The sequence below is a fragment of the Vigna angularis genome, chromosome 3 (genome assembly GCF_016808095.1).
Source record: "Vigna angularis cultivar LongXiaoDou No.4 chromosome 3, ASM1680809v1, whole genome shotgun sequence".
NCBI lineage: Eukaryota > Viridiplantae > Streptophyta > Magnoliopsida > Fabales > Fabaceae > Vigna > Vigna angularis.
In genome coordinates, this window is record NC_068972.1 from 19318895 (window position 1) to 19345331 (window position 26437).

General features: G+C 38.8%; 2 protein-coding genes across 11 annotated transcripts; both read right to left on the bottom strand.

The window, feature by feature from the left end:
* Positions 1 to 508: 508 nt before the first annotated feature.
* Positions 509 to 4588, bottom strand: LOC108325146 (uncharacterized). Of its 2 annotated transcripts, none has more exons than XM_052875400.1 (8): positions 4367 to 4588; positions 4070 to 4282; positions 3785 to 3976; positions 3481 to 3685; positions 3325 to 3398; positions 2565 to 2694; positions 985 to 1071; positions 509 to 905 (listed from the first exon to the last, which is right to left on the bottom strand). In XM_052875400.1, exons 1-8 carry the CDS (start codon positions 4469 to 4471, stop codon positions 829 to 831), a joined length of 1083 nt encoding a protein of 360 aa, XP_052731360.1. In that variant the 5' UTR covers positions 4472 to 4588; the 3' UTR covers positions 509 to 828. The 2 variants fall into 2 exon arrangements, 1 of the variants encoding a protein (XP_052731360.1); XR_008248045.1 differs by lacking the exon at positions 509 to 905 and adding an exon at positions 3111 to 3162.
* Positions 4589 to 12804: 8216 nt separating this feature from the next.
* On the bottom strand, positions 12805 to 16622 carry LOC108326502 (cleavage stimulating factor 64). Of its 9 annotated transcripts, none has more exons than XM_017560040.2 (8): positions 16303 to 16622; positions 15898 to 16061; positions 15740 to 15817; positions 15179 to 15217; positions 14527 to 15099; positions 14348 to 14440; positions 13271 to 13456; positions 12805 to 13191 (listed from the first exon to the last, which is right to left on the bottom strand). In XM_017560040.2, exons 2-8 carry the CDS (start codon positions 15988 to 15990, stop codon positions 13066 to 13068), a joined length of 1188 nt encoding a protein of 395 aa, XP_017415529.1. In that variant the 5' UTR covers positions 15991 to 16061; positions 16303 to 16622; the 3' UTR covers positions 12805 to 13065. The 9 variants fall into 9 exon arrangements, with proteins under 9 accessions (XP_017415529.1, XP_017415535.1, XP_017415531.1 ...); XM_017560046.2 differs by having other exon boundaries at positions 15898 to 15992; positions 16378 to 16619; XM_017560042.2 differs by having other exon boundaries at positions 16378 to 16619.
* Between the last annotated feature and the right edge of the window lie 9815 nt (positions 16623 to 26437).

Here is a 26437-nt window from a genome sequence, read left to right on the forward strand (position 1 = left end):
CCAAATCTTTACAAAGTTTCGAAATTAAAACACCAAATGGGAAAGTCTAGTCCTCTTGCACTTCTTTTTTTCCTTTACCAAATCATGCTCACACAAAAAGTGAATAATTTTTTTTCAGAAACCTTGCCATAATCAAATTTGATTAATTACATATATAATGGTTAAAATAAAAACTTAGTGATCACGTTATTTATGTACTTTTTTTTTCAACTTTTAATTATGTGAATAAAATGTAATAGTTTATCTTTGTTTTCATTTTTTAAAATAATAGGTTATTCTGACCTGAATAACTACACTATATATAATCCATCATCTCTTTGCTGCTAAATTAGTCCCTATTGCACTGTTTTTATCTAGTTTTATATTTATTGATTGTACAAAGGATTATAAGGAAGATGACGAAAGGCAATCGAGTGGAAAACAAAAATAAACAAACCACGTATAGCCAACAGTGGTGTGCTTAAGTGAAAATATAACCAGGACATTCTGCATAATGAAAACTATTATGCACCAAGAACTTATAAAAGTCTATAACAAAACTTATCAAATTATACATTTGTGCCAAAAAAATACATGCTACATAACATTGTACTTTGTTGACTACGTAATAAGGGAGAAGATTTGGACTCATTCAAGGGAGATTCCTCGTATTTTAGTACTATCATTGGCCACTAGACCTGCCTAACATCTTTCACTAACCAAACAATTTCAATAATGGGAAGGTAACTCTAGTTTAAAAGGAAGTCCATACAGTTGGAAGAACTACAAGCAATCTTCAAGACTTTCAGTTTGAAACATTCAACCTTTAAACCATGCTTGTTTCTTCCTTCATACATTTGGAGGAGCCCACTTTCCAGCTTTGAACTTGTTGTAAAAGCTGGATCTCTTCGATATAACATAGAAGACTGCAAATACATCACAGAGGAAATTCTAAACAAAACCAATGATAAAGGAGACAATACATTTTCGTGCACTATATTTTACCTGGGATTCCAAGAATGATGAAATTAGGCTCTTTGAGAACATCATGGAGTGTCCTCCTTTCATTCACTTTGATCCATTTTGGGGAACCTGTGAACATAAAAGATCACATCAAGTTTTCAACTGATCCTGATGTTTTATCTCGCAGGTTATATTTTGAAAAATCAAACAACAAAATCCATGTAATCAAATGGTTAAAATTTGCTTATATATATATATATATATATATATATATATATATATATATATATATTCTGCTAATCTTACACAAGCACTGCTTTATTTTTCAGACAAACTACTATTAATAATCACTTAACATTGATATGGTTTGAGATATCCATTTTAGAAAACATATAAAACCATTGGCTTCATCTGACAGCTTAAGCTTTTGGAATAGTTTACATCTAAAGCCTTCATGACCAATCACTGAGATGATTTTTGTTGTCCTCATTCCTCTAACAAAAGGTTGAGTTTTAGTACACAGTAGATGGGTCTGTGAATTATCCCCGCTTCAGTCCTAAAGGGCTCTTATGTGGGGTATCAGCAAAGTAATATAAAAAGCATTCAGTCGTCTTCACACTTTGGGTACGGTTGTTTCATGACAATATCATTCAAGAATTATTTGATCAATCCAAGAACATAAGACCTAAGAATTTAGACAAGGGAGGAGGATTCACCATTCATGTGCATATAATTAATCATAATTTTAACAGTTGACTTTTCAATCAATAGTTAGAAGTCCTCACTTTTCTCTGGGTATTCAATCCTTACTCTAAGAGAAGTCAAATAGAAGTCCTAATTTAGCCAAGGATTAATTATTTGATCAATCCAAGAACATAAGACCTAAGAATTTAGCCAAGGAAGGAGGATTCACCATTCATGTGCATATAATTAATCATAATTTTAACAGTTGACTTTTCAATCAATAGTTAGAAGTCCTCACTTTTCTCTGGGTATTCAATCCTTATTCTAAGAGAAGTCAAATAGAAGACATAAATTTGGCAAAACAAAAGAAGTTTTTAACGTACATTATGCAGACGTTTTGCCTTGCTAAGTGTGATGCGGCTGTTTTCTTTAAGTGTTATGTATTGTAATCACTTGAGCTTTTAAATAAGTTCTTATTTGATCAATTTTGCAGCGACCAGTTAAATATCCATTATAACATTGGTATTAAACTAACTATGTTTATTTTAACTGAAAATTTCTTCGTTGTTGCTTTTTAATTTATTTGAATTTTAAAAAAGGATTAACCAAAATTTACCAAAGATATTGAACAGTTCAAAATCAAATTTAAGAAAAGCCATGTATCAAATATTACAATGTCAGTTTGAACTCAAACATTTCCGAAATACTTATTTCTTATCCAAACCAAACACCTTCTGAAGCATAATTATAAAGATTAGACAAGTTCGAAAAGTTTTATCATACATCACAAAAATGGTTCACCGAAAATTAGAGCAATACATGCTTTCCTCGTATTTAGATTGCAATACTTCATACATTATAAATCACTAAAGAAGGAGAAACTAGTAAGACTCAAACATCAACAGCAAAGGAGGAAAAGTAGTTCAGAAGTAACATACCCGTTTGTTGCTTATAATCCTCAACAGCATCTTTCTCTTCATCACCAAGACTATCACTGTGAGCAGCTGCAGTTCCTTCTAATAGACAACAAAGAAGTTTTTCCTTCGATAGACAATGTCCAGAACCAGCCTTATAAATCAGAAACCAAAGGTGAGAAAAAATGCTTTGAAATTGTCAAACATCCGATACATAATACATCAAATTAGAACTATGCTCCCAAAAATTGATGTTGCAAATATAATCTTAGTAGTCCAAGTTAGTAACAGAAAAAAAATGTTTATAAAAGAAAACGTGGAATGTGATGATAACTACTCAACAAAGAGTCAAAATGAATTGAAGATTGGGCTTATGACAACAACAATTATGTACTTAAGTTGTATCCAAAGCCAACTTTTACTTTCATTTACAATTTCCCATTCAGATTTGATCACCATTGGGACCATTTGACACATTTTGAGATCTATATGTGCAAACTGAAGCGACATTTTTTTTATTTTTTTTATTTTAAGATCCAGAACACAAGCTTGAGTATTTATGTAAATAACCACAAATTTTGCATGCCCAAAGTCCCCAAGTGCTGATTCCATAAAGCATCCCCTGCAGTATCCCATCCTTAAGTAAGACAAAATACAGATGAACTGTTTACAGTTGATATATACTACATACTGATATGATCTTGCCCCATGTGAAATTCAAAATTACAATTTACATTCAGAAAAACAAACACAGTCAAACGGCAAAAGAATTTCAAGAGCTTACCTCATAGTATAATTCAATAAATTCACGTTTGTAGTTGTTTTCAACATCCCATGACAAAGGCTGATCTTCTGCAAATATGTTTGATAGCTAAGGGTGCATGTAACACATTCATATTCATAAAAAATTGCTTTCCTATCACCCAATTCTCAGAAAAGGATATCATATCAAGGTGAACCGAAAACATGTCAGTCTCGCAGAAATCCTCAATGAAGTCACTAGACATAACCTCTGCATACAGAAGTACAACAGGCCAATGAAGGATATTACTTTTATCCAACACAGGTTTCTTTAATCCAGTAAGTTCTCGATACATTGCCTTTCCGATCTTCAAGCCTCTATATTCTATAGCAGACACAAGGTCCTGCATGTTTTTTGTTTAGTAAACAAGGGCATTGGCATTCATACATCCAAAACAGATATCAAACACACAAGAAAACAATTCAAAATTCAAATTCGATACTTTTGCCTCTGCAACAGCCTTCAAGACTTGAGCCTCATGTTTTTCCTTCTCTGATATCTTCAGACCAATCTGTCTGTCAAGCTTCTTCAAATCCTCATTATTGGGGTCCAACTGAAGACCCTTCAGACAATATTCTCTTGCTTCAGCCAACATATTTAGTGAAAGGGAAGCTTTGGCAGCTCTATAAATTGCCTAGTCACAGTTGGTAACACTTTCAGACAACAAACCAGGCAATTATAATCATAAAGAAACAATCAAACAACCACAAACCTTCAACAGAAATACCTTAATATTTGAAGGGCACAACTTGAGGGCCTCTTGAGAATCTACGAGAGCACGTCTAAGATTTCCTAGCAGCAAATTAACATGGGCTCTATTTGAAAAAAGAATAGAGGTCTCAGAGTCACCCAAGGCCTTCTGATCAATTGCCCTTGTGTAGCAATCAATGGCATCAGAATAATGCTTCTTACCCATCTTCACATATTGGTTACCCTTTTCCTGAATTTGAAGGTTGAACTGGAATCAAAAGCCAACAAGAGAAAAATAATGTTTATTTAGCATTCCCAAAACATTAATATATACCTTGAATTCAAAGGCAGCAGACTCTTTGAGTGCAGCAATGGCTTCAAGGTCAGCCTTCTCGCTTTCTGTTAAGGGCTCCGAACCCTTTTCCATCCACAGCGCCATCTTCAATTTCTTCGGCTACTGCCTCTCAAAGCTTAAAGTTTAAAGTTCAACTCTTTCTGCAGTTTCTCTGTTGGAGACGAATTCTACGGTGTGGACGAGTTTTCCTGCTCCGTTAGATATGTCATTAGAATATTCTGTGGTTCAGATTTATCAAGGGCAACTTGTATGTATTAAAAAAGTTGTTATTCTTCTTTTCGGCTTAATTACATTTTAAACATAGGCTATTATTATTACATTTTGGATTTGGGGTAACAATTAAAACAATCCTTTATATTTTTTTTTTCTAAGTTCTCTGACATTGAATGAATACTTGTAAAAAATATTTGATGATCTATTTATAAAGTAAAATATTAAATTCATAATAAAGATATAAATATATTTTACTTGTAAAAATATTTAATTTATGATGTGATCAACTAATATATATTTAACCGATATGTTGTTTATTTTTCAGTGCACCCATTCGACCTAAAAAAATAAATAAGATTGAAAACGTTAACAGTCATATATCAAAGATCAATCGGTCATACAATATATTAAGATTTTTGTATCAAATAAATAAAGTAATAACTAAATGGTATTTTATCATTAATCTACAAAAGTTATGATAATTAATCTACAATTACATCTCAACCCTTGTTCAAATCAAGTATTATACTGAACAACCACTGCATTATGCTAAATTAGAAAGACAAATGTTAGACCAAGTGTAAATACGATTTCGATTAAATTTATTTATTTAAAATAATATAAAATAATACGATTTCGGTTCATCTAAAAAAAATTGAAACAAGCTGTAACAAAGTGAAGAATTTTAAACCTTCAATAAGCTATGAACATTGCATAGCTTCTTCACAAGTCAGATTTCATTCTTCAAAATTTCCATTCGTTTGGTTTTAGGTGTGGATGCTCACGAAGGTTATTGTTTTGGTTATGGGCTGAGTTACTACATTCTTTCATAATTTGTTTTTTTTCGTCCGGTTTCATTCTAAGCTTTATTGTCTTACTCTTTCGTTCGGGAAAGATCCTGTCAAAAATTCTCGGATGTTAAAGTCAGTATACGAACCGTTTGACAATTCAATAGAACAGTAATAAATATGCAGTAAATGCAATCTATCTACCACTTACATTTGACATGTATTTATAATTTTCGTTATGGGCTTAGGATTAGTGAAAAGTTAATCACGACCCAATGGTTCTAATCGATATTTACCTTAATCATGATCTTAATGCCCAGAGAACCTACCGGTCGGTCTTAGTCTCCGTCTGGTTAGGTTGATTCGACATTGTCCTCTTTGGACCGTCCGGTCCGTATGGTACACAAGCCCCCCAAGCTCTAATGCACATAGTGAACCTTGGGTTTAAGGCCGACTAATATCTTGGTTATGGGTGTGGGGGCTCCTGTTGTCGACCGTCCGTCCTCGAGGGCGTGCAACTTGGCTACTGGCCCAACTCTGTTGGGCTTCTGCTCACCAATTTTTGAAAATGAGTTTAGGCGGGAATACAAGTATCGTACGCATAGAGGCGGAAGTTGAAGTGTCCCCGCATCTGGACCGTTAATCGTGACAATTTTTGACGGTGAAGATGCATCGACGGTTACAAAAATTTTCCTATAAATAGAAGCGTGAAAACGATGTCATTTTCACTCTTTCCTCTTCTTTTGTCCTTAGAGCATTCTTTTTTCCCTTAGGTAATAAATGGCAGTCATCCATGTTGAGTCTTCTTTGGAGTCGTCAGGCAGAAATGGCGGGGGGTTGACGAGCGGTGAAGGCGAGCGTAGTTCTTCTCCGAGCTCGGTGTCGTCCTCTTTTTTGGAAGCGTCCGACCGGTCACCGGGATTACGCTCTGTTGTAAATAATGACGATTAGTCGCTGGAGCCTAACTCCCCCATGAGTGTGGATAAAAGGATTATCTTCGGGATACCCATCCATCTTCTCAAGGGTGGTATTCCTGTAGATGATGCGCCATTGGAACCGGACGGTGACAGGACCGTTATTCCGGGGTACGACTGGGCACCACACGATGCCAGTTTGTTCGCATCAGAGTATGGTACTGAAAAGGCGTTAACGTGGAGAATCGGTCGGCTCTACATTGTCAAAGACGTGGAGGATTCCCGATTGATATGGGCATGAGTCAGCCTGAGGAACGAGTAGGTTTATCACGGGAAGGGGTCGAGTCCGGATGATTTCTTCTTTATGTACGTCAATTTTTTCGATCAACTCTGTATTCGGGTGCCTTTTACTAAGTTTCAAATGGTCGTTCTCCAGGAGTTGAACGTGGCCCCTGTACAACTACATCGAATGCTTGGGCAGCCGTCCAGGCATTTTTGGCGATGTGTTCGGCGATTGGAATAACCCCAACGATCCCGATTTTCTTTCATTACTTCGACGTCCGCCCACTCCAGAAGGGTGGTTGGGTTTCTTTGACGTCCATCAAAGATAAGACCCTATTCCGTCCTTATTCTAATTCGTAAGGGAATTTTAAGAATCAATTTTTCAAAGTCATCATTGACGAGGCCGGTCGTCATGAGTTTCATGATGCGGCGGGAAATCCTTTGTTCCCTTTTTATTGGATAAGGAACACCAAGAAAATAAAAGCCTACTCAGTTGGTACGATGAACCCGGTCGATTTGAAAGTCGTTCGAACCATCAACGCTCTCCCTCGCTGCCTCTCTGCCCGCAACTTAGTTCAATGCCTTAGTCATGTGGATTGTGAACGAAAGACGTTCGGTATGGTATTTTATGTTCAATTTGTCTTTTTCAATAGGTCGATGTTAACTTAGCTTAATTTTCATGTTTTTGTCAGATATCATGTCTGCTCCTCTTCCCCGCAAATCCAACTTCATGGCTTCGAGGAAAGAAGCTGGTGCTAGCTCTTCGAGCGTCCAGGAACGGGTTCCCTCGACCACTCTCCGTCCTCCTATTATCAAACGTGCATCTTTTACCAGTCGGATACCGGCAGTTCCTCCGGCCGGCTCCAAGGTCGCTCCAACCGTTAATGTCCCTGAAGGCGTTGCTGCTGCTGCGGGAAGTGAGCCCCCACATAGCCTTTTGGCCGTATTCGTAGACCCTTCTTCTGAAGCGGCCACCACTTTCGCTTAGCCCTTTGTTAGGAAGAGGAAGGTGCACAAAGAAGAGAAATATGCCTCCAAGAAGGGGCGTAAGGAGAAAGAAGGGTCCTCCTCCCGATCATCCTCCAAGAAGAGGCGCAAAGGAAAATAGGGGTACTCCTCCCACCCGCTTCCGGATGGAGTTTTTAGCCATGCGTTCAACATGAGTGAACCAACGAAATTTCATGAGTTCAACACACCGGGTGTTAATCGAGCCAATGTCGGAGGCAGAGTTGACTAATGCTATGCTGGAAATGTCTACTCGGGCAGCTTCTATGGCTTGGTATCTCAGGGAGTTTGTTGATCGTAGGGGAGCTGGGGACGTCCGGGCCGAGCTGCTCGTCGAGAAGAAGGTTACTGAGGATCTTCGAGCGGCCATGGAGCAGGTGTTGATGGCTTAAGACGAGTCCGATAAGAAGAATGACGAGCTCCAAGCCGAACTTGATGAAATCAAGGAGGAGTTAGCCGAAGCATGAATCGGCTTCGCAACACTTGGGCGAACTACGACCGGTTGGTGGATGAGTGCGGGCAGTTGAAGGTGGTAGTTGCCCGCCATAAGAAAATGGAGGACAGATTCCTCTAGAAGAACCGAGCACTAGCGGACGACTTGGCGAAGGCCAAAGAGAAGATATTTGAGTTGAACGCGGGTATCGTGTTTGAGCATGAGGAAGGTTTCAACTAGTGTCGTCAAAATAGGTTGAAACCCGTGAGCCAACCCGGCTCACCATGGGTTTGAGCCGGGTTGGGTTGGAAAAAAATGCAAAATTTTTTATGCGAGCCAATTTTGACCCGGCTCACTAAGAACCCAGCTCACACGGGTTGAACCCGTGGTGTGTCGGGTTGGCTCACCAACCCACCTAATTTTTTTAATTAAATTAATTATTCAAATCCTATTTTTTTATTGAAACCAAATTAATTATTCAAAATGCACAACCTTTACTTAGTAATAGAGTCTTTCGTGATGTTGTCGTTCCAAAAGTTCCCCTCTACAAATGAAACCCTAAGATTATAGATTGGATAATATTATAGATGGAGATAAGGAAGAAGATGTTTCAGGAGAGCATAATATTGTGGATTTATCCATTCAGGACTCAAATTTAATAGATGGATAATATTATAGATTTGATAATTCAGGAATATATCATTTGTTTTATCTTGTTTTTAGACCTATGTACAAACATGACAATTTTATCTTGTGCTATATATTTTTGTTAACGGCTATATGTAGTTTCTTAGTCAAATAGTTGTGTATGTATCATTAAACTAAATTGGCAAAATTTTATGCTTGATAGCTTAGAATATATATATATATATATAACAATATATTTCTTTTCTTTCATTTTCTTTTATATCAATTGGTCCAATTATTACTGTTTCAATTTGATCGATCAAAGTAACATGTTATAAGAATTTGAGAAGAAGAGAGTGAAAAAAAGTTAATTAAGTGAGTCAATGAGCCAACCCGTTTAACCCACCAACCCGTGGTGGGTCGGGTCGAGTTCGATTTTTTTTGGCTCGCTAATAAATGAGTCGGGTTGGGTTGGCTCCCTAAGTGACCACCCCGTGGTGGGTCGAGTCGGGTCGGGCCGGGTTACCCGTTTTGATAGCTCTAGTTTCAACAAAGCTCTCCGCCAAGCGTCCGTCCTAATGGGAGTCAAGGAGTCGTTCGCCCTGGGTTTCGACATGGAAAAGGACGTGTTCGATGGGGTCTTGGTCCCACTCGAGTCGCCAGCCGCCGAGGAGCATCAACCGGAGTTGGAGAATGCTGATGCTGTAGAGCAAGGGGTTGGGGTTGAAGACAAAGATATCGGGGATGCCGAAAGGGTTAATGCTGCCGACAATGTTGACGGCCGTGGTGCCAGATAGGGTTTTTAGTTTTGTTAGGGGTTGGTTTTTGGTTAGAAACAATTTTTTGATGTAACCATACATGTGGCCGGGCGACCAACATCATAATGTTTGCTAGGTGTTGTCTTTACCGGTCCACTATTGACTTTTTATATACCCTCTTTGCGTTAATATAATTTCTTTCCGATTAGCTTGTTATTATTATTTTCCTACCGCTCGTTTGATTTTATTATCTTGTTATCTTTATCAATAACTTTTATCGATAGAAAGTCATCAACTCGGGATTTTGTTTGGTTTGGGCGACAGTGGTTCTTCAGAAAGAACTCGTTGTTCACCGCCGATCAAGTTGATAGTGGTTCAGTTTCGAACTCTCCGTTCATCAACTTGGACTTTCACACAATCCGGGCGGCAGTGGTTCTTCGGGAAGAACTCGTTGTTCACCACCCAACCAAGTTGACATTGGCTCCGTTTGGAACTCTCCGTTCATCAACTTGGATTTCTTTTTTATTAAGCGCTTACAGGATTATGTCCTTATCGTAGAAATCTTTGCCAAAAGTGGGATGCCCTGTCACTGTATTAACCATCTCCTCCACCCTTATCTCATCAGCTACCCTCTCTCGTAGTTCTTCCATGGTCTTGAGCGCTCGTCGGCAGACGCTATCCTTGAATGGTCCGGGCTTGAGAGCAGGTAGGATGTACTACAAGGCAAGTTTTGGCCTCAAACCTTTCACTCGTCGGACAGTCTTCTGGTAGCGATCCATGAATGCTCTCAAAGTTTCTTCCTTTCCCTGTTTCAGGGTGACCAACTCGAAAATGGTCAAGTCCTGAGTGCTACTGCCAACGAACTGACGATTGAACATACACTACAGTTCAGCAAAATTCTCGATGGAGTTGGGAGGAAGTGAGTTAAACCACTTAAGCGCCTCCCCCTCCAATGATAAGGAAAACGCTCGGCACCAGATGGCGTCGTTGCCCGTTCGAAACGCCATTGTGTTCGAAAAGGTCTTGATGTGGGCCTTCGGGTCCGTCGTCCCGTCGTATATATTAAACTGTGGCGGGATGAACTGCTCTGATATCTGGACATCCATGATTTCCTAAACGAAGGGGAGTAATGTTGACGAGGTCTCGATTCTTACTACCAATTGCTTGTCCCCCGCGACACTCTCCGTGTGTACTGATTTGACTTTGCTTCCATCGACCTCCGATTCTGTGGGTTTCCACGTTTTGTCCGGCCCACTACTGTGTTCGGCTTGATCTTCCAGTACGGCCTTGCCGTGTTCCTTAGCCAGTTCTCCTTTCCCTTTCTCTCTTGCCCCCTCTCGGGTAATCCGCGTCGAACATTCAACCCTGACGGCTATGAATTCCGCCTCATGGCACTGCTGCATCTCCTCCATCTTTTGTTGTAGCATCCGGATCATCTCCACTAGGTCGTCAATGCTCATGTTTCTCGTGGTTAGCATTGGGTTTTACAAGTAACTCGGCCCCACGGTGGGCGCCAAAATGTTTTGGTTATGGGGTTGAGTCACCACGCTCCTTCACAATTTGCCTTCTTGTCGTCCGATCTCGCTCCAAACTCCGTTGTCTTGCTCTTCCATCCGGGAGAGAATCTGTCAAAGATCCTCCGATGTCAAAGTCAGTATACGAATCGTTCGACAATTCAATAGAACAATAATAATGTGCAGTAAATGTAACCTATCTACCACTTACCTTTGACCTGTATTTATAGTTTTCGCCATGGGCTTGGGGTTAGTGAAAAGTTAATCATGGTCTTAATAACCCAAAGAACCTACCTGCCAATCTTAGTCCCCGTCCGGTTAGGTTGATTCAGCGTTGTCCTCTTTGAACCGTCTGATCCGTATAGTACAATTATCATGATAAAGTCGTACAAAATATGAAAATTGTCTTACCTTGAACTTGTATACAACTTTTTTAGTTATATTATTATAATTAAACTGATTAAGTTTTTAAAATAAATTTAACTAAAATTGTATTTTCAATTTTAAAAACAACAAATTTAACTGAAGTGGTATTTGATTCTTAAAAAAATCCTTAACTGTACGCTAATTTAACTTCAAATATGCAAAGGATAGTTATAATGTTCAAATAGGGGTGTAAAGATAACTGTAAAAAGCAACCCCAAACTTAAAATTAAAATTCTTAACTAGTAAAAAAGGCTAGTGTCACCATGGTTCACAATACACCAAATCTTTCTGATAAAAAACAAAACAAAACAAAACCAAAAAACAAAAAAACAATACACCAAATGTTTATCTTATTTCGTTTTTTCTCATTTACCATAGAAATTTCTTTGGTCATCTATATATTTTTAACTTCTTCCTACATCTCCGTACATTACATTTTTAACCCTTTTAACCTGCACCTTCGTAAAGTGTACCCTCATAGAATTGTGAAATTATTTGCTCTTAACTTCTTTCATCTCCACCCTCTTCCACCAACATACCCTTCTCCCCCTTCTTCCTCCTCCACCACCGCCTCCTCTTAGTCCTTCCTCTTTTCCCTTATTCTTCCATGGGCGTTCCTTTCAACAGAATATATATATATATATATAGCCAACAAGGGAAATTTTATTTGGACTAATATTAATTATAAAACTCCTAGTAAGGACGAAGACCAGAACACAGGAAACTTCATGAGGGAAAATGTTACTCAGCTTGTAACAATTATGATATGCTGTCACCTAACAATACAAAATAATTTGAAATTATAGTTGAGTTAAATTTGGAGACCAACCTAAGGAATATTACTCGTGAAACAAAACTGCTATGAAATTTGCTTTAGTATTGCTCAAACCACTACTAATGAATAAAAGGTTGTTTAATACTTAACTTCAATTGGAAACATAGTTTTGTACCTGATTCTATTGCTCAGAAAAAACATTTTAAGAATTTGACTGTCTATCGTTTTTACAATGCGAAGCAAACCAAAGCCAGGCGTCACTACTTATCCCGTCTTTGTCCAGTTATATCTGTCACTCTGCATCTTCCGCAATGCCTAGCTTGTAACATCCACATAATTATTTCATAATTTTCTATATATAAATGAATAAAATAGACGAGTCATTGGTTGCAACAAGAGAAAATGTGTTTTTAATAAGCAAAACAATACATCAACGATGAGAAGGCTAAAATTTAGCCCATGAAGTACCAAACCCAAGACTTACAAGGCTGACACATCAAAGAAATGTGAAAACAAAAAGACGTGTTCCTATGCTGAGGGTGTTAATGACAGTAACCCAATAATTCTCTGCGTCCATAAGCTCCATAAAACTAGCCAACCATGGTGCATCCACCAGGAAATGTGTGAATCCTTCCATCATTTTATAGTATATATACAGATAGACATGCATAATAGATTTAGATAACCGGTAAAACAGGGCAAGTGAAATTAACAATAAATGCGGAACACGGGGAGAGGTTTTGCAAATAGACCCACCAACAAACGGCTGATATTTAACTGGAGCCCAATTCCAGAAGAAAAGAATACTATGGTCTCTAATTTGTTACATGAACTTGTATTAATTTCTACAAAACTTAGCAGCCAGTCAGTTTGGATATAAGACAACAATCTCTGCCAAACTGGAAGGATCGAAGGTTGCCTAACTTTCACCGTGCGAATTGCATCAATGACGCAACATCTGCTGTAGCTGCAGCACTTGGTTTCTTTGCTCTGGAGGCAGGAGATTTATCTGCTCTGGTGTGAGGCTCATGACCTGTTGAAGCAGAGCTTTCTCCATCTCTGGTGTCAACTGAATGTACCAAGAAAAGAATATCAACAGACTGAGCAGAAATATCTACACAAACTAAACTGTAATTCAAAACAACTACCGCAGGAGGTCGAAGAGCCTGATTAGCAGCACCCATCGGACCAGAAACTACATATGGAGGTCCAGGGGGACCAGAAAGATGTGCTAGGTTATCTGAGGGACCAGGTATCAAAGAAGACCCTCTGTCAACTTGCATAGCATTTCCAGCTTGATTGCCAAAATCAGGCCCTAAAGGCATATTCCCAACCTAACAAAATAAATATAGATTCACTTTCTTATAATCAAATAACCAAAATAAATTTACGATTAGGTGAAATGCCAGCGCGTTAATCAATTAACCAAGCTGATTAAGTACCTTCGAATGAAGCAACGATAAATATTATCAGTTATGTACAGAGAAGGCTAAAAATGGCAGGAAAAAGAAATGATATCTGAAAAAAAAAACGTTTCAAGTGTGGAAAATCTTCTAACTCCAAATAAAAAATAGTTGTTCTAGAAACAATTGTATGAGAAAACTAGGATAGAAAACAAACGAACTACTTTCCTGTTCTACCATTACCACCATAATTCGATTGTCAAATATATTCTTTTTAAGGGTATCTTTAGAAGTTGAATATTGAAGAGAAAATAAAGACAGGGAACATTTTATTTATTTAAATTATAATTCAAAAATAAACAAAAAAATTTGCAAATTTAGTTTAACATAATTTGTTATTTTATTTCTTTGATTGTTAAATTAAAGAATGCTTATTAGAAATCACAAACTTCTCATTCCATTTCCCTTCAATAACACTTCTAAATGTAGCCAATAAAAATAAAAATATAATTTTTCTGATGTAAAAGCTAGTCTATAAGACAGCATGGGAGAAACAGTGCTATTCATTAAAACTAGCAGATAGTTTAATGACTAATAACTTAGGGGGGGAAGGCCTATATTTAAAACAAAAGACTAAGCTTTAATGCAGACAAGTTAGGATTAACTATTCAATGAAGCAAGGAATCATACATTCATAATAGTAATAGAAAGCCCTACACAAACCAATAATGCAGGTGCACTAGTGCCTAGTTGTTCCCCCTCACAATTCAAGGTGCCAAAACGCAGTCTTTAAGTCTTAATCATCAGGAAACCTCAACATACCTGATAAGGTGGCCGAGATGATTTTTGACTTGGAAGTTGTGTCTGACCCTGTGGGAATGCAGATCCAACACTAGCAGTGGGTTTTGAACCTGGCTGAAAATTTAATCAATAAACAATATTCAACTTACATGAAACATCTCATTCAATTATGAATTGTTAACTGAAGCTCATCATCTTACATGAAACATAGACTGTGAAAGGTTGTGAGATGCACCAGCATGTTGAAAACCTAAGTTTGCACCCATTTGGGGGGGATATTGGGGATGGAAGGTTGGCACTGCAGGTGGTGGTCTAATCTGCGGTGGCAGTTGTTGTTGCATAGGTATATGGGGAAATCCAGGTGACTGCAATGGTTGCTGTAACTGACTGGAAGCAGTTGGCATTTGAGTAGGATGAAGAGGTTGTGACAATGAATGAAGTGAAGGAGGAGGTATGTTTGGAAGTTGTGATGATTGTGGAAGCGATGCAAGAGCCACTTGGGGAGCAAGATGTCCTTTAGGCTGTTGTGGCATTGGCAAAGAATGTGCAGAAATGGGCTGAGATTGATGACTCATTGCAGGAACAGCAGATGAAACCGGCACTGAAGATTGATTATGGTGTTTCCTCATAGGAGTCTGTGTTTGAGATACACCTGCTTGATCCTGTGCCCCACCATGCCCGGGCAATAATGGAGCAGGCTGAGTATTTGGTTGTTGTACTGGTTGTACTGACTGCTGATTGTTCTGCAAAACCATTGGCTGGACTTTTGGAACCTAGAAACAAACAAAATTTATCATCCAAAATTCTATCGAGGGATGGTAGTGACCACATCAAAAGAAAGTAAGTGCATACCACTTGAGGAGCTTGCACCATTCCAAGCATAATTTGGGCCTGATTGAACAAACAAAATAGACAAAAATGTCAAAGAGCTTTGAGTAGCCGAAGACCCTCAATTGAATACTACGGTTACTGAACAATAACTCCAAATAAAAAAGACACGACTACTGTTTTCATTAAAGAATTCCGAACTGCCCCAGAAACAAATAAGTTGATTCTCCTACACTTGCAGATATTAATGCTTCAGTGAGACCACAACTAGAACAGTTCTAAAACAAACAAATACAAATCTGATTGTTCTGAATATAATTCAAATGAAGTCCAAGTAATAGATACACTGACACACGTACATGAAAAATTACGACTTGATGATGACAAAACATTAGGGAAAATATCTCATGTAAATCACCAGAAAATAACTGCATGACCTTACCTAACTAATAAGTATCAAATACAGACGTGCCTTGGTAAATGAAATGAACTCATGTTTAGAAGTTATATGTGTGAAATTCGAAGCATTCAGTGAAGCAACAAAAAGAGAAAAATAAAAGCAAGACATTCAGAAACCCTAAGAACCTGGAAAAGCGCTTTGGTCAACGTAGGGTTTTGGATTAGGATCTGCCTGGCCTGTTGCTGGTTCTGTTCTATCAGACTCTGAGGGACGACAACAAACAAAACGGTTAGCATGGTGTTCTCCATGACTGAAGAAGAAGATGAAGAAGAGATATATGCACCTTCATCTGAGACACGATATCGTAGAGCTGGTTCTTCGACATTCCAGCTAGGTTAACCGACAAGTCCTCGCCGCCACCCTGTTTTCCAGCCATTGCTTCACCAAAATGCCGCAAACCACCGGGGCCAATTAGCCTTGATTAAAAATAATTGTTCAATTCTTCGTCTAAATAAACCACCATTATCAAACATAAGTTTTGATACATAGTCTAGAAAAGTGGAGAATGCCATAAGAAGCAATTACAGAGCCATTTTGATAAGCCCTTTTGTTTTGCAAAAAGCAGATTCTGAGTTCTTACATATATCTCAGAATACATTATTTGGGTTGCCGTTTGCCCTAGTGCTCTAGGTTAAGAATTATAACATGATGAACAAACTTTGAATTTTTATATTAATTTAACAAGTACCTGTAACACTTGTTGCTACTGATATTAAATTCGTACTAGGTCGCAATTAAAGACATACGCATGAAGAGGACGGACCCGCTATGCGATTCGACGATTCTGCGAACAGAGGAGAGAAACACCAGGAGGACCGACTACCTCCGGCGACGAGGAGAAACGGTGATGGCGGTTGCCGGAATCAGGGCGTAAGGGGATCGACGACGCGACGGTGACGGTGGCCTTGAGGGGATTAATGAGTCGCAACGACAACAGAAAGGAAGAAGGAACTAATTAGGTTTTCATGTTTACACGATCAAACGTCAAAACCGGCGTCGTTTTATGCTCAATTAAAATGGTAGGTTTCATACATTTCCTTTTCAAACAACACATTTGAATTCGCATTAGATATTAAAATCTAAATAGGATAAGTACACATGTCTAATTCAAAATCTATGGCAAAATTTAAACCAACATAATATATTATTAATAAAAATTTCAAGATTTAAAAATAAATTGGTATTTTATCTCATTAAATATTCATTAAAACTATAAGAATTAAACTTTCAAATATACAAACCATGCTATAATTATAATTTATTAGAAAACAAAAGTACCATTTTATACTATGTATAAAAGAAAAATAATAGAAATTAATATGATTTTATTCCTTGAAACGTAAAATTAGAATTTATCATTTAATTAAATTTTAATACAATTTGATATCCAACCTTTATAAATAAATATAGTTAGTTTAATTTAATAACATTAATTTATTTTTATGTTTTAAATACAATTTTTAATTTTAAAATACAATTTAAGTAATTTGAAATATAATATATATATATATATATATTATTTCTTTTTAATTTTAAAATATAGGCTTAATACCTGTTTTTGTCCCTCTTTTTAAGGGAAATGTTCACTTTCGTCCTACCTTTTTCAAAAAGTTCAATTTGGTCCCACGTTGTGAAAAAAGTGTCCAAGTTAATCCTTTTTGGTCACGGCGTTAAATATTTAACGATTCTACTGCCGGCTAGGAGTGTGGTGTGCAACGTGGCTTTTTACTTGCGTAACGTGGCAGTGACAGTTTAGGGTTTAACTGAGAACGTGGCAGTGGCAGTGAGATTAAAATTCTGAGTGTTAGGGTTTGATTTGGGAGCCTATTTCGAAATTGGTCTTTGAGGATAAGCATTTTGGAGAACCTGCAAATCAAATTTGGGTGATCTTGAAGGTGAAATCTGCAGAGGATATCGAATTCCGCAAATCAAATCTGCGTGTTGGAGGGCATAGGAAAAAGTGTAGCATTTGCCGTCAGACAAAGCACAACAGGAATAACTGCCCTTTACGGCCCCAACCAGCAGAAGCAAACCACCCACCAGAAGCAACCCAGCCACCAGAACCAACTCAGCCAACACAAACAACCCAGTCATCAGAAGCAACCCAGCCAGCAGAAGCAACCCAGCCAGCAGAAGCTGTAAGGACCGAGCGTCCGTCCTTAGCTGGAAAGGGGGAGGAACGGCTGCATCTTGAAGTGGTGAGGAAGGGTTTCAAAAGGGGGCTGCATTTTGGTAGTGGGAGAAGAAGCTTAGTGGGCGGCTGCAGCTGAGGTAGTGGGCGGCTAGTGGAGCTTTAAGTGGGCAGCAGTGGATGGTGGTGGGTCTCCCCACCTTGGAGTGTTCCAGCCACCAAGAAGTGCTCCAAGCACCATCATCACTTACCTTCATAGTGGGATTGAGCACTGAGGATGGAGAAGGGGACGGCTGAGCTGGCACCAGCAGTGGAGTACACCAATTCCTTTCTTCTTAAAGAGAGAACCAGGGATTGAAGGGAGTTTTGGATTCTGCATCTGGAGGAAGGAGAAAACTTACTGCACGTACGGGAGAAGGAGAAGAGGAAGCTTGCTGCATCCAGTGGTGAGGCAGAGAACGTTTGGAATTTCACTGCATTCAAGATTTGCTAGGAGGTCTTCAAGAGGTAAGGGGAGTTGGATTTTCTGGATGTTGATAGTGGTTGCATGAGTAGGATGCTAGAAAATTGTGGTTGTATGTATGGTTGGACTGAAATTGATGTGTTGATTCATGTATGTAATCTTGTATGTTTTAGAATTGAAGGAAATTGGAATTTCATAGCTTTTTAGTCTTTTGGAGAGGAAGTGAGATAGTGATTTTGAGTATTTGGGGTCTAGAGTGTTATTGAGCCTTGGGAACAGTTTCACCCACTGTATTGTGACTTGTTAGAACCATCAAATTGATCAAAATAGGTGTAAAGTGGTAGAATTGGATTTTGGATATCTAAGTTGTGAAAATTGGTGTTTTATGGTTGAATTTGAGTATGAATCCCTTAAGAATTGAATATGGAACGTTTATAATCAATTAGATAAGTTCAATCTAGTATAAAACATGAATTTAGGGTGTTAGAAGTTAATAAAAAAGGTTGAAAATGGTAAAACGAGGTTCTGGCCTCAAATCTGCAGAATTCTGCATTCTGCAGAATTCTCGCCCGGGCGCCCCTGTCGCGCCCAGGCGCCCCAGCCTCTGGAAATGCCGCGCACAGCATCTCGCGCCGGAGCGCGAGATGCAGCGGAACGCGTTCGTTCGAGCTGAATTGGACGTTCGTCCAATTTGCTCGACCAATTCGGCCTTTATTCTAAGTCGAGCGTTCGGTCTTTTCTTCTGTTGAGCGTTCGTCCTTAAGTTGTATATTGAGCGTTCGTCCTTAAGTTGTATGTTGAGCGTTCGTCCTTAAGTTGTATGTTGAGCGTTCGTCCTTAAGTTTTATGTTGAGCGTTCGTCCTTAAGTTGTATGTTGAGCGTTCGTCCTTAAGTTGTATGTTGAGCGTTCGTCCTTAAGTTGTATGTTGAGCGTTCGTCCTTAAGTTGTAAGTTGAGCGTTCGTCCTTAAGTTGTATGTTGAGCGTTCGTCCTTAAGTTGTATGTTGAGCGTTCGTCCTTAAGTTATATATTGAGTGTTCGTCCTGATGAGTGTGGCGTTCGGTCAGGAGAGTTAGTACCGTTCGGTTAAGTTGAAATCATTTGTCCTCAGTTCTAAGACAATCGGCCAATATTTAGGTGTTCGGCAAAGTGATCTAGTTATCTAACTAGGCTCTAAACGTCCGTCTTATATAGCGTTCGGTTGTTGAGGAAGTTTAATCTTTGAGCGTTCGTCCAAGACAGTGAGGAATTCGATAGGGTGTTCAATGGTCTAACGTTCGGCCTAGGTACTTGATATTAGCGTACGGCTCAGTAGTGTTGAATCCAACTTGGTGTTGCTGTGATTATGATCGTTCGGCCTAGGATCTAATAACGTCCGTTCTTATAGTATTCTGGAATTAGCGTTCGGCAGAGAGCGTTCGGTCATTTTGTTAAATTTCTTAGCGTTCGTCCTAAGTATCAATATAAGCGTTCGTCCTGATTGGGTGATCAGTAAAATAGCGTTCGGCCTGTTAATAAATAGCGTTCGTCCTAAGTATCAATCAGCGTTCGGCCACATAGTGTTGAATCCAATTTGACGTTCGGTTTTAGCGTTCGGCCTAGTTGTGTTCAAACTTTGAGCGTTCGTTCAATTGGCATAGTTTGCGTTCGGTTTATAACGCTCGGTGAATAGTGTTCGTCCATCCAATGGTCTGCAAATGGTGATGGGTTTTAAGTTCATTTCTCTTGAATTGAATTATGTGCAAAATGTTTGAAAAATATATACTGTGATGGGATTTATGTGAATGTATGAAATACGTTGGATTTAATGTGATATTGTGGAGGTATCTAGTCATTCATAATTTGGGATAAGGTTTAACGTAACAGTATAATTCATGGACGTAATTCCATGATCCTCAAGGAGAGGATACATGGTGGTGTTTTGGGGTTGTATAGAATGATTACATGGTAGCTCAGTTTTGGGGGTCATCCTGAATCTCCAATGGTCTTTCTTCTCATGTAGAGAGGATTGAACATGTGGTGAGGAGTAGCAGGAGGTCCTAGTCTTGGATGCTTCCATATGATCCAAGGTGAGTAATAACGGATTAACCTCGTGATTGTGGCCGGGCAGGAGTGCCCAAAGTTCCACCGGGCGGGAGTGCCCAAAGTTTCACCAGGCGGGAGTGCCAGAGCGGTAGTGCTCAAGTTCCATAAAGCCATCACGAGTGCAAGACCCGCCATAGCTCGGTAATCATTCTAGTCCGGACGAGTCGGGGTATAAAGTAACAAGTCTTTAGATGTCAATTTACCATGTTTGGATGACTTTTGCATGTTGTATGAGTGGGTGGAATTATGGTTAATGAACATGCTATAATTGCTCTTTTATACGAATCTAAGTATGATAACATTGAATTAACTGTGTTATATGTATAACATGCTTTTATATCTAGCTCACCCTTGCATTGTTTTTGTTATGTGTTGTTTGGGTATGTTTCTTTGGCGATGATCATCCACTTGGATGGGAGCAGATGTTGTCGCGGAGTTTCCCTTGAAGCAAGAGCTGGAGGTTGCTGATGTGGCGGAATAGTCTTCTTATAGTTTCCTGATTAAACACTTGTAGTGTTAAATCCTTTCCATTGTTCAAGTTTAAATTTTCAGTTTCTGTTATTGATGAATGACTGTAATTTCATATTTAATTACACGTCATACTCCGACTGTTCTCTATATTTGGATGTTAACGTCTTTATTATATAATATTGGTTATTATATAATCGGGATGTTACATTAATGGTATCAGAGCAGTTCGTCCTTAGGATGACCTTTGTGTTGTGGGTTTGCCGTGTCTTCTCTGTGAAGACTTGGGTGTAGATGGTATGATTTACCATTTCTTCAAGTCTATATTGTGAGGTGTGTATCTGACTAGAAGTTTTAAGAACAGAAAACGTCTTGATAAGAGTAATGGGGGTGCACACTCATGACTTTTATCGTAGATGATTTTCCTTTCTTAATTCTGAAGGTTTGAGGTGAGAAAGAGTTAGAGTTTCAGTGTTGTTTCCCTTAGAAATTCCTGTCTTGTTCTTGTTTTGTGGTAGTGTTATGTGCTCTATAGTAGTATTGGAATGCATATTCGAGGACGACTTGAGTTGTATACCTTTATTGGAATTGGGTTAAGCCTTTGAGACAAGTTCTTGCCTTGAAGATAGGAGATTGAAGACTAAAAAGTTAAGCTTCGGAGGGCTAGTGAAGATATTAGAGTTTGGAAGTAATGTTATGGATGAAGAAAATTTCAAGAAAACAAAGTCAGAAGGTCAGATACCGTGTATTCCACAAGAAGAGTTGGGTTTGAAGGTTAGAATAAGATGAGCTTTGGGTAAGCATGGGTGTGACAAAGTTTGAGAGATCAGTTTAAGTTCAGTGTATCAATAACGTCAGAGGTTAGAAGAAAAGGGTTTGAGGAGCAGTGTGTAAAACATAGAACGAATTTAGGGAGGGTGTAATAGAAGCCGGATCTCCAAGTTAAGGGAACATGAAGTGTGTGAGGAGAATTGGAGTATTATAGGACTGTGAGTTGAATAACCAAATGGAGTGGTTAAGCATTAATCGCTATTGGAGAATGCATAGTCAAGTTCAGAAGAATGTTTCAAGATTAGTGGTTCGTATAGAATAAATGTTTGATCATTGGCTGAGATGAGAGATTTCAAAGGTTAAAGGAAGGAGTACACCAGAATGCCAGTTTGGTAAGAAAGTATAAGGTCAGAGAATTAAGAGCACAGTGGATGGAGAAAGGTTTTAGAATAGATGATAAAGGGTGGCTGTAGTATAAGTTGCTAAAGGAGGTATCGAGAATAATTAGAGAAGTTTGGGTTGGTTGAGATGTTTAGAGTTATGAAGTTGCAGATTGTGATAAAGTTAATTTTCTTCAGGTATGGTTTTATAGTGATGTTCAGTGTTCGGCTGAGTTTGATCAAGAGAGAAGTGGATGTTGAATGATGGATTGTAGAAGGCAGTGAGTTGGTAAGTTCAGATAAGGTCAGAGTATTGGTGTTGTTAGTTAAGAGTATCTTGAGGTTTAGAGAATTAAAGATAGGGTTGGTATTTTGATGATTCCGAGTTGAAGAGGGCAATTCTTGACGAAGCAGGTTTTTAGTTAATCTGGACGGGATGAGTGCAAGAAGAATTATGAGTGTTGTGGCGTTTGTGGAGTTAATCTAAGGGCTCAAGTTTGAAGTTTATTTGGAGTGGTTTCTTGACATGGAAGGAGAACGAAGGTGGTGCATCAAGTATAGTTGAGCGAAAGGTGGAAGCAAGTGTTATGAGAATTCAAGATGTCTGTAAATTGCAAATGAAGAAGAGATGATGATGTTCTTTCGTAAGTTTGAGGTGTGATTCAAGGGAGGTTTGTTGTTTCAAACAAATTCTCTAGTGCTTTATAGTCTTTAATAGAAGCTTCATATTTCAAGAAGAAAAATCACCGGTTATATATATATCAATTGTGGATCAAATTAGAAGTGAAGAAAAAGGGGTGTGGGAATCAAAAGAGATTAGCATGGATATGTGAAAAAAAGAAGATAAATCTTTATGGTGTAAAGGTTTTGGTTGGTTTTCTGCAACAAGTAATTGAGCGTTCGGCCTTGTGATAATTATGAGCGTTCGGCTTTTGGGGTATAACGAGCGTTCGGTTTTTGAGTATGAGTGAACGTTCGGTTTTTGGATATAAGGGAACGTTCGGTTTTAAGTGTTCGGTGTGGATCTTGGACGTTCGTCCTTGGTTTCAGTGAGCGTTCGTCCTTGTTTTATGGGAGCGTTCGTCCTTGGTTTCAGTGAGCGTTCGTCCTTGTTTTCTGGGAGCGTTCGTCCTTGGTTTCAGTGAGCGTTCGTCCTTGTTTTCTGGGAGCGTTCGTCCTTGTTTTCTGGGAGCGTTCGTCCTTGGTTTCAGTGAGCGTTCGTCCTTGTTTTCTGGGAGCGTTCGTCCTTGTTTTCTGGGAGCGTTCGTCCTTGATTTTGAGAGCGTTCGTCCTTGGTTTTATGAGCGTTCGTCCTTGGAGCTCGGCAGCGTTCGGTTTTGATGAGGATTGATTTCAGGACGTTCGTTCAGACAGCATCAGAGTTGGAAATAGCGTTCGGTAATAATGCATGAATCCGTGGGAGTATTTTGAAGCAATTATTGAGAATTGTTGGTTATTTTCCTTGATCCAATATTGGTTTAGTTATACATATTATTGAGAATATGTATGACTTCGTGATTGAGCACGTATATTCTAGTTATACATATTATTGAGAATATGTATGACTTCGTGATTGAGCACGTTTATTCTAGTTATATATATTATTGAGAATATGTATGACTTCGTGATTGAGCACGTTTATTCGGTTGGAGGTGGTACATACACTATGTTATTTACTTGTAACTTCGTCGGTCTTTTTAGCATTTTTGCTAGTCTCATGCGTGAGACGGAGATTCGAGTGTCACCTTCTTCTGCACGAGGAGGTGAATGTCTCGCCCACTGACTTCGGCTCGTGTTGAGTATAGTGCATCGTTACGCGTAGTATCGATGTTTTTACTCGTTAGTCCTTGAGGAGTCGGGGAGATAGGTCTGAAGTCGCGATGGATGACGGCTCGGGTCGCCTGTTATTGAGAGCAGGTTATGACGACGAATTACAAGTAAACGACATCAGTTTATGAAAGACTAGTATGCAGTGTCATGTGAGTCGATTTATCATGGGAATTATTATAGTATATGTAGTGGGTTTATAATGTGATAATTCTGGTTATTCATTCTTGCATGTGGTGGCTGTGGTTTCTAACCGTGATGGTCGTACGGATACAGGAGAGATGGTAGTGCAGATAAAGTTGGATTTGGAATACTTCGAGAGAGAGACGGGAAGTAAACTTGTTGGATCTATAGGTAGTAACGAGCGTTCTTACTAGTGACGTTCGGTCTTGGTGTTATTTATTTCCAGGTAGCGAGTGTTATTAGGTAACAGTTGATCTTGATGTTAGTGGATCTGAGGTAGCTAGCGTCCGATCTTAATTTGGTAACCTGAGGTTTAGTTTGATTACGTTCGGTCAGTACTGAGGTGTTCAGTAGAGTACTCTAGGCGTTTAACCCAGACTCAAGCGTTCTTTATTATAGTGTTCTGTCTTGTAGCGAGGGTTCATAGGGAATGATCTTTATTGGTGATGTTGCTCTGAGGTTGTAATCATTTATAGGGAGTGACCAGCCTTGATAGTCGTTGAGGTAACGATTGATTAATAAATAGTGATTAGTTGTGATGATGCATGATTCAGGAAGTGATCATTCATAGGTAATGCTCGGGTCAGATGATGATTGTCTCAGGTAGGGATCATTAATAGTCAGTGGTTGTACGTAGGGAACATCCAATCTCGATGAGGTTACCCTCAGATAGAATTAAATCCAGTAAAGTGATCAATAAAGTGTTCGTCTGAATGGTACTTAATCTGTGGTGTGCGAGATTTGATCTTTGAGCAATCGTTCGAATAGTGTTTGAAATAATAGTAATTGTTCTAGCAGAGTACACTGTTTTAACGTGAAGTCTAAGTACTTAATCTTAATCAGCGTTTGATCTTTTGGTATTCGACCTAATGGTAATCGGTATAATAGCGGTTGATGTTTAGTTTCGAGCTTAAGTGATCAATCTTAATGTTCGTGTAAACAGTATCCGATGTAATATAAGTTCGTTGTTTTATCGTTTGATTCAGTAATGATATGATATCTGGGTATGTATTGAGGTTGAGGGTACTGTAGTAGGATGTCTTGATTTGTGGTTGATTGTGGACATATTGAGGGGACTAAGAATGAAATTACAAGTGGGGCACTTTCCGTTGATTTGTTCATCAACGTATCGTCCGGATGAGAGTTTATTGTGTACTGGGTTGATTATTAGGTACTATGGAATGAGTGTCCAACAGGAATTGTGGTACGTTGGCTTGAGGATGTCTGATTTAATTATTATATGATATTTGTATTGAAATAACTATGCACGTTTTATAAATGATGTGTTTCAGGTTAGCTCACCCTTACTTTGCTTGTTTGTGCATGTGAATGCGATGATCGTATAATGTGTGATGTTATACGGGAGCAGTTGAAGGATTGTCACGTGATCCTGTGCAAATGGAGGAAGAGATGGAAGATCGATTTAGAAGGATTCAAGGTTATCTTTGCAGTTGCGTCTGAGCTTAAAACTGATGTTTAGATTTTAGTTTATGTTCGCGATGTTATGTATTATTACAACATTTAAGTTTTGAATATAAATTTTAATTTTTAGGGTGATTTTTTTGGGATGTTACAATATCACTCAAGGGCAGAAGGGTGGTTGGCTATAAATAGGAGTGGGCCTTCCACATCAATTTTCACCATTCTCTTCAACCTTATCTGCCTATTGAGTGATATTCTTTCCTTTAGGTAATAATGGAAATTGTTAACCCCTTTTTTCTGCAATCGTTGTGTCGACGTCAGGATAGTGCTGGTGAAGAGGGTGGTGGTTGACGGATTACATTGTTGCGAGGGGGCTGTTCGAAGGTGTTTGTTGACGAGGTTGTTGTCGTGGCGTTACGACGGTGTTGTGGCGACCTGACGACGATGTTGTCGTGGTGTGACGCCGGTGCTGTGGCGACGTGACGACGGTGTTGTGGCGGCCTGACCAGGGCTTCCACTATCCGGGGTGAGGCCAATGTAGGGGGTTTGTGACGAGGTAAGGTCCTTCTGTGTGAATGAACAGTGTGCAAATGTATAATGAAAACCCTTAATTCACTTCCATTCCAAAAAACATAAGGTTAGGTTGAGAAGGAATTGGAATTGCAGCGGGGAAGGGAGGAATAGAGTCTTGGGAGCAAACGTGACTAGGCAAGGAAAGCAAAGCCCAAGGTATGGGTTGGTGCTGCAAAGTCGTGGTGAATTTGATGTGCTCTGTCATTTTATTTTGCTATAAAGGCTAAATTGAATTTGCATGATGTGATGTACTTTGTCATTTTATTTTGATTCTTGTTTCCTGAATTTGACGTTGTTCTAAAATGTTGTGAATGTTCATTTTGAGTTTGAGGTTCTGTTGATTGGAGTTTTATCATTTTGTATAGTGTGAGGTTTGACAAACTTGATTATGAATGGTTTGAAACTGATTATGATAAATGAAAGAGGTGTGCTCTGAACTTGAAATTCACTGAAACAAAGATTAACAAAAGTAATGAATTAGGCATTGGTGTAATTGCATTGTGGTTGGTGTTGTGATTG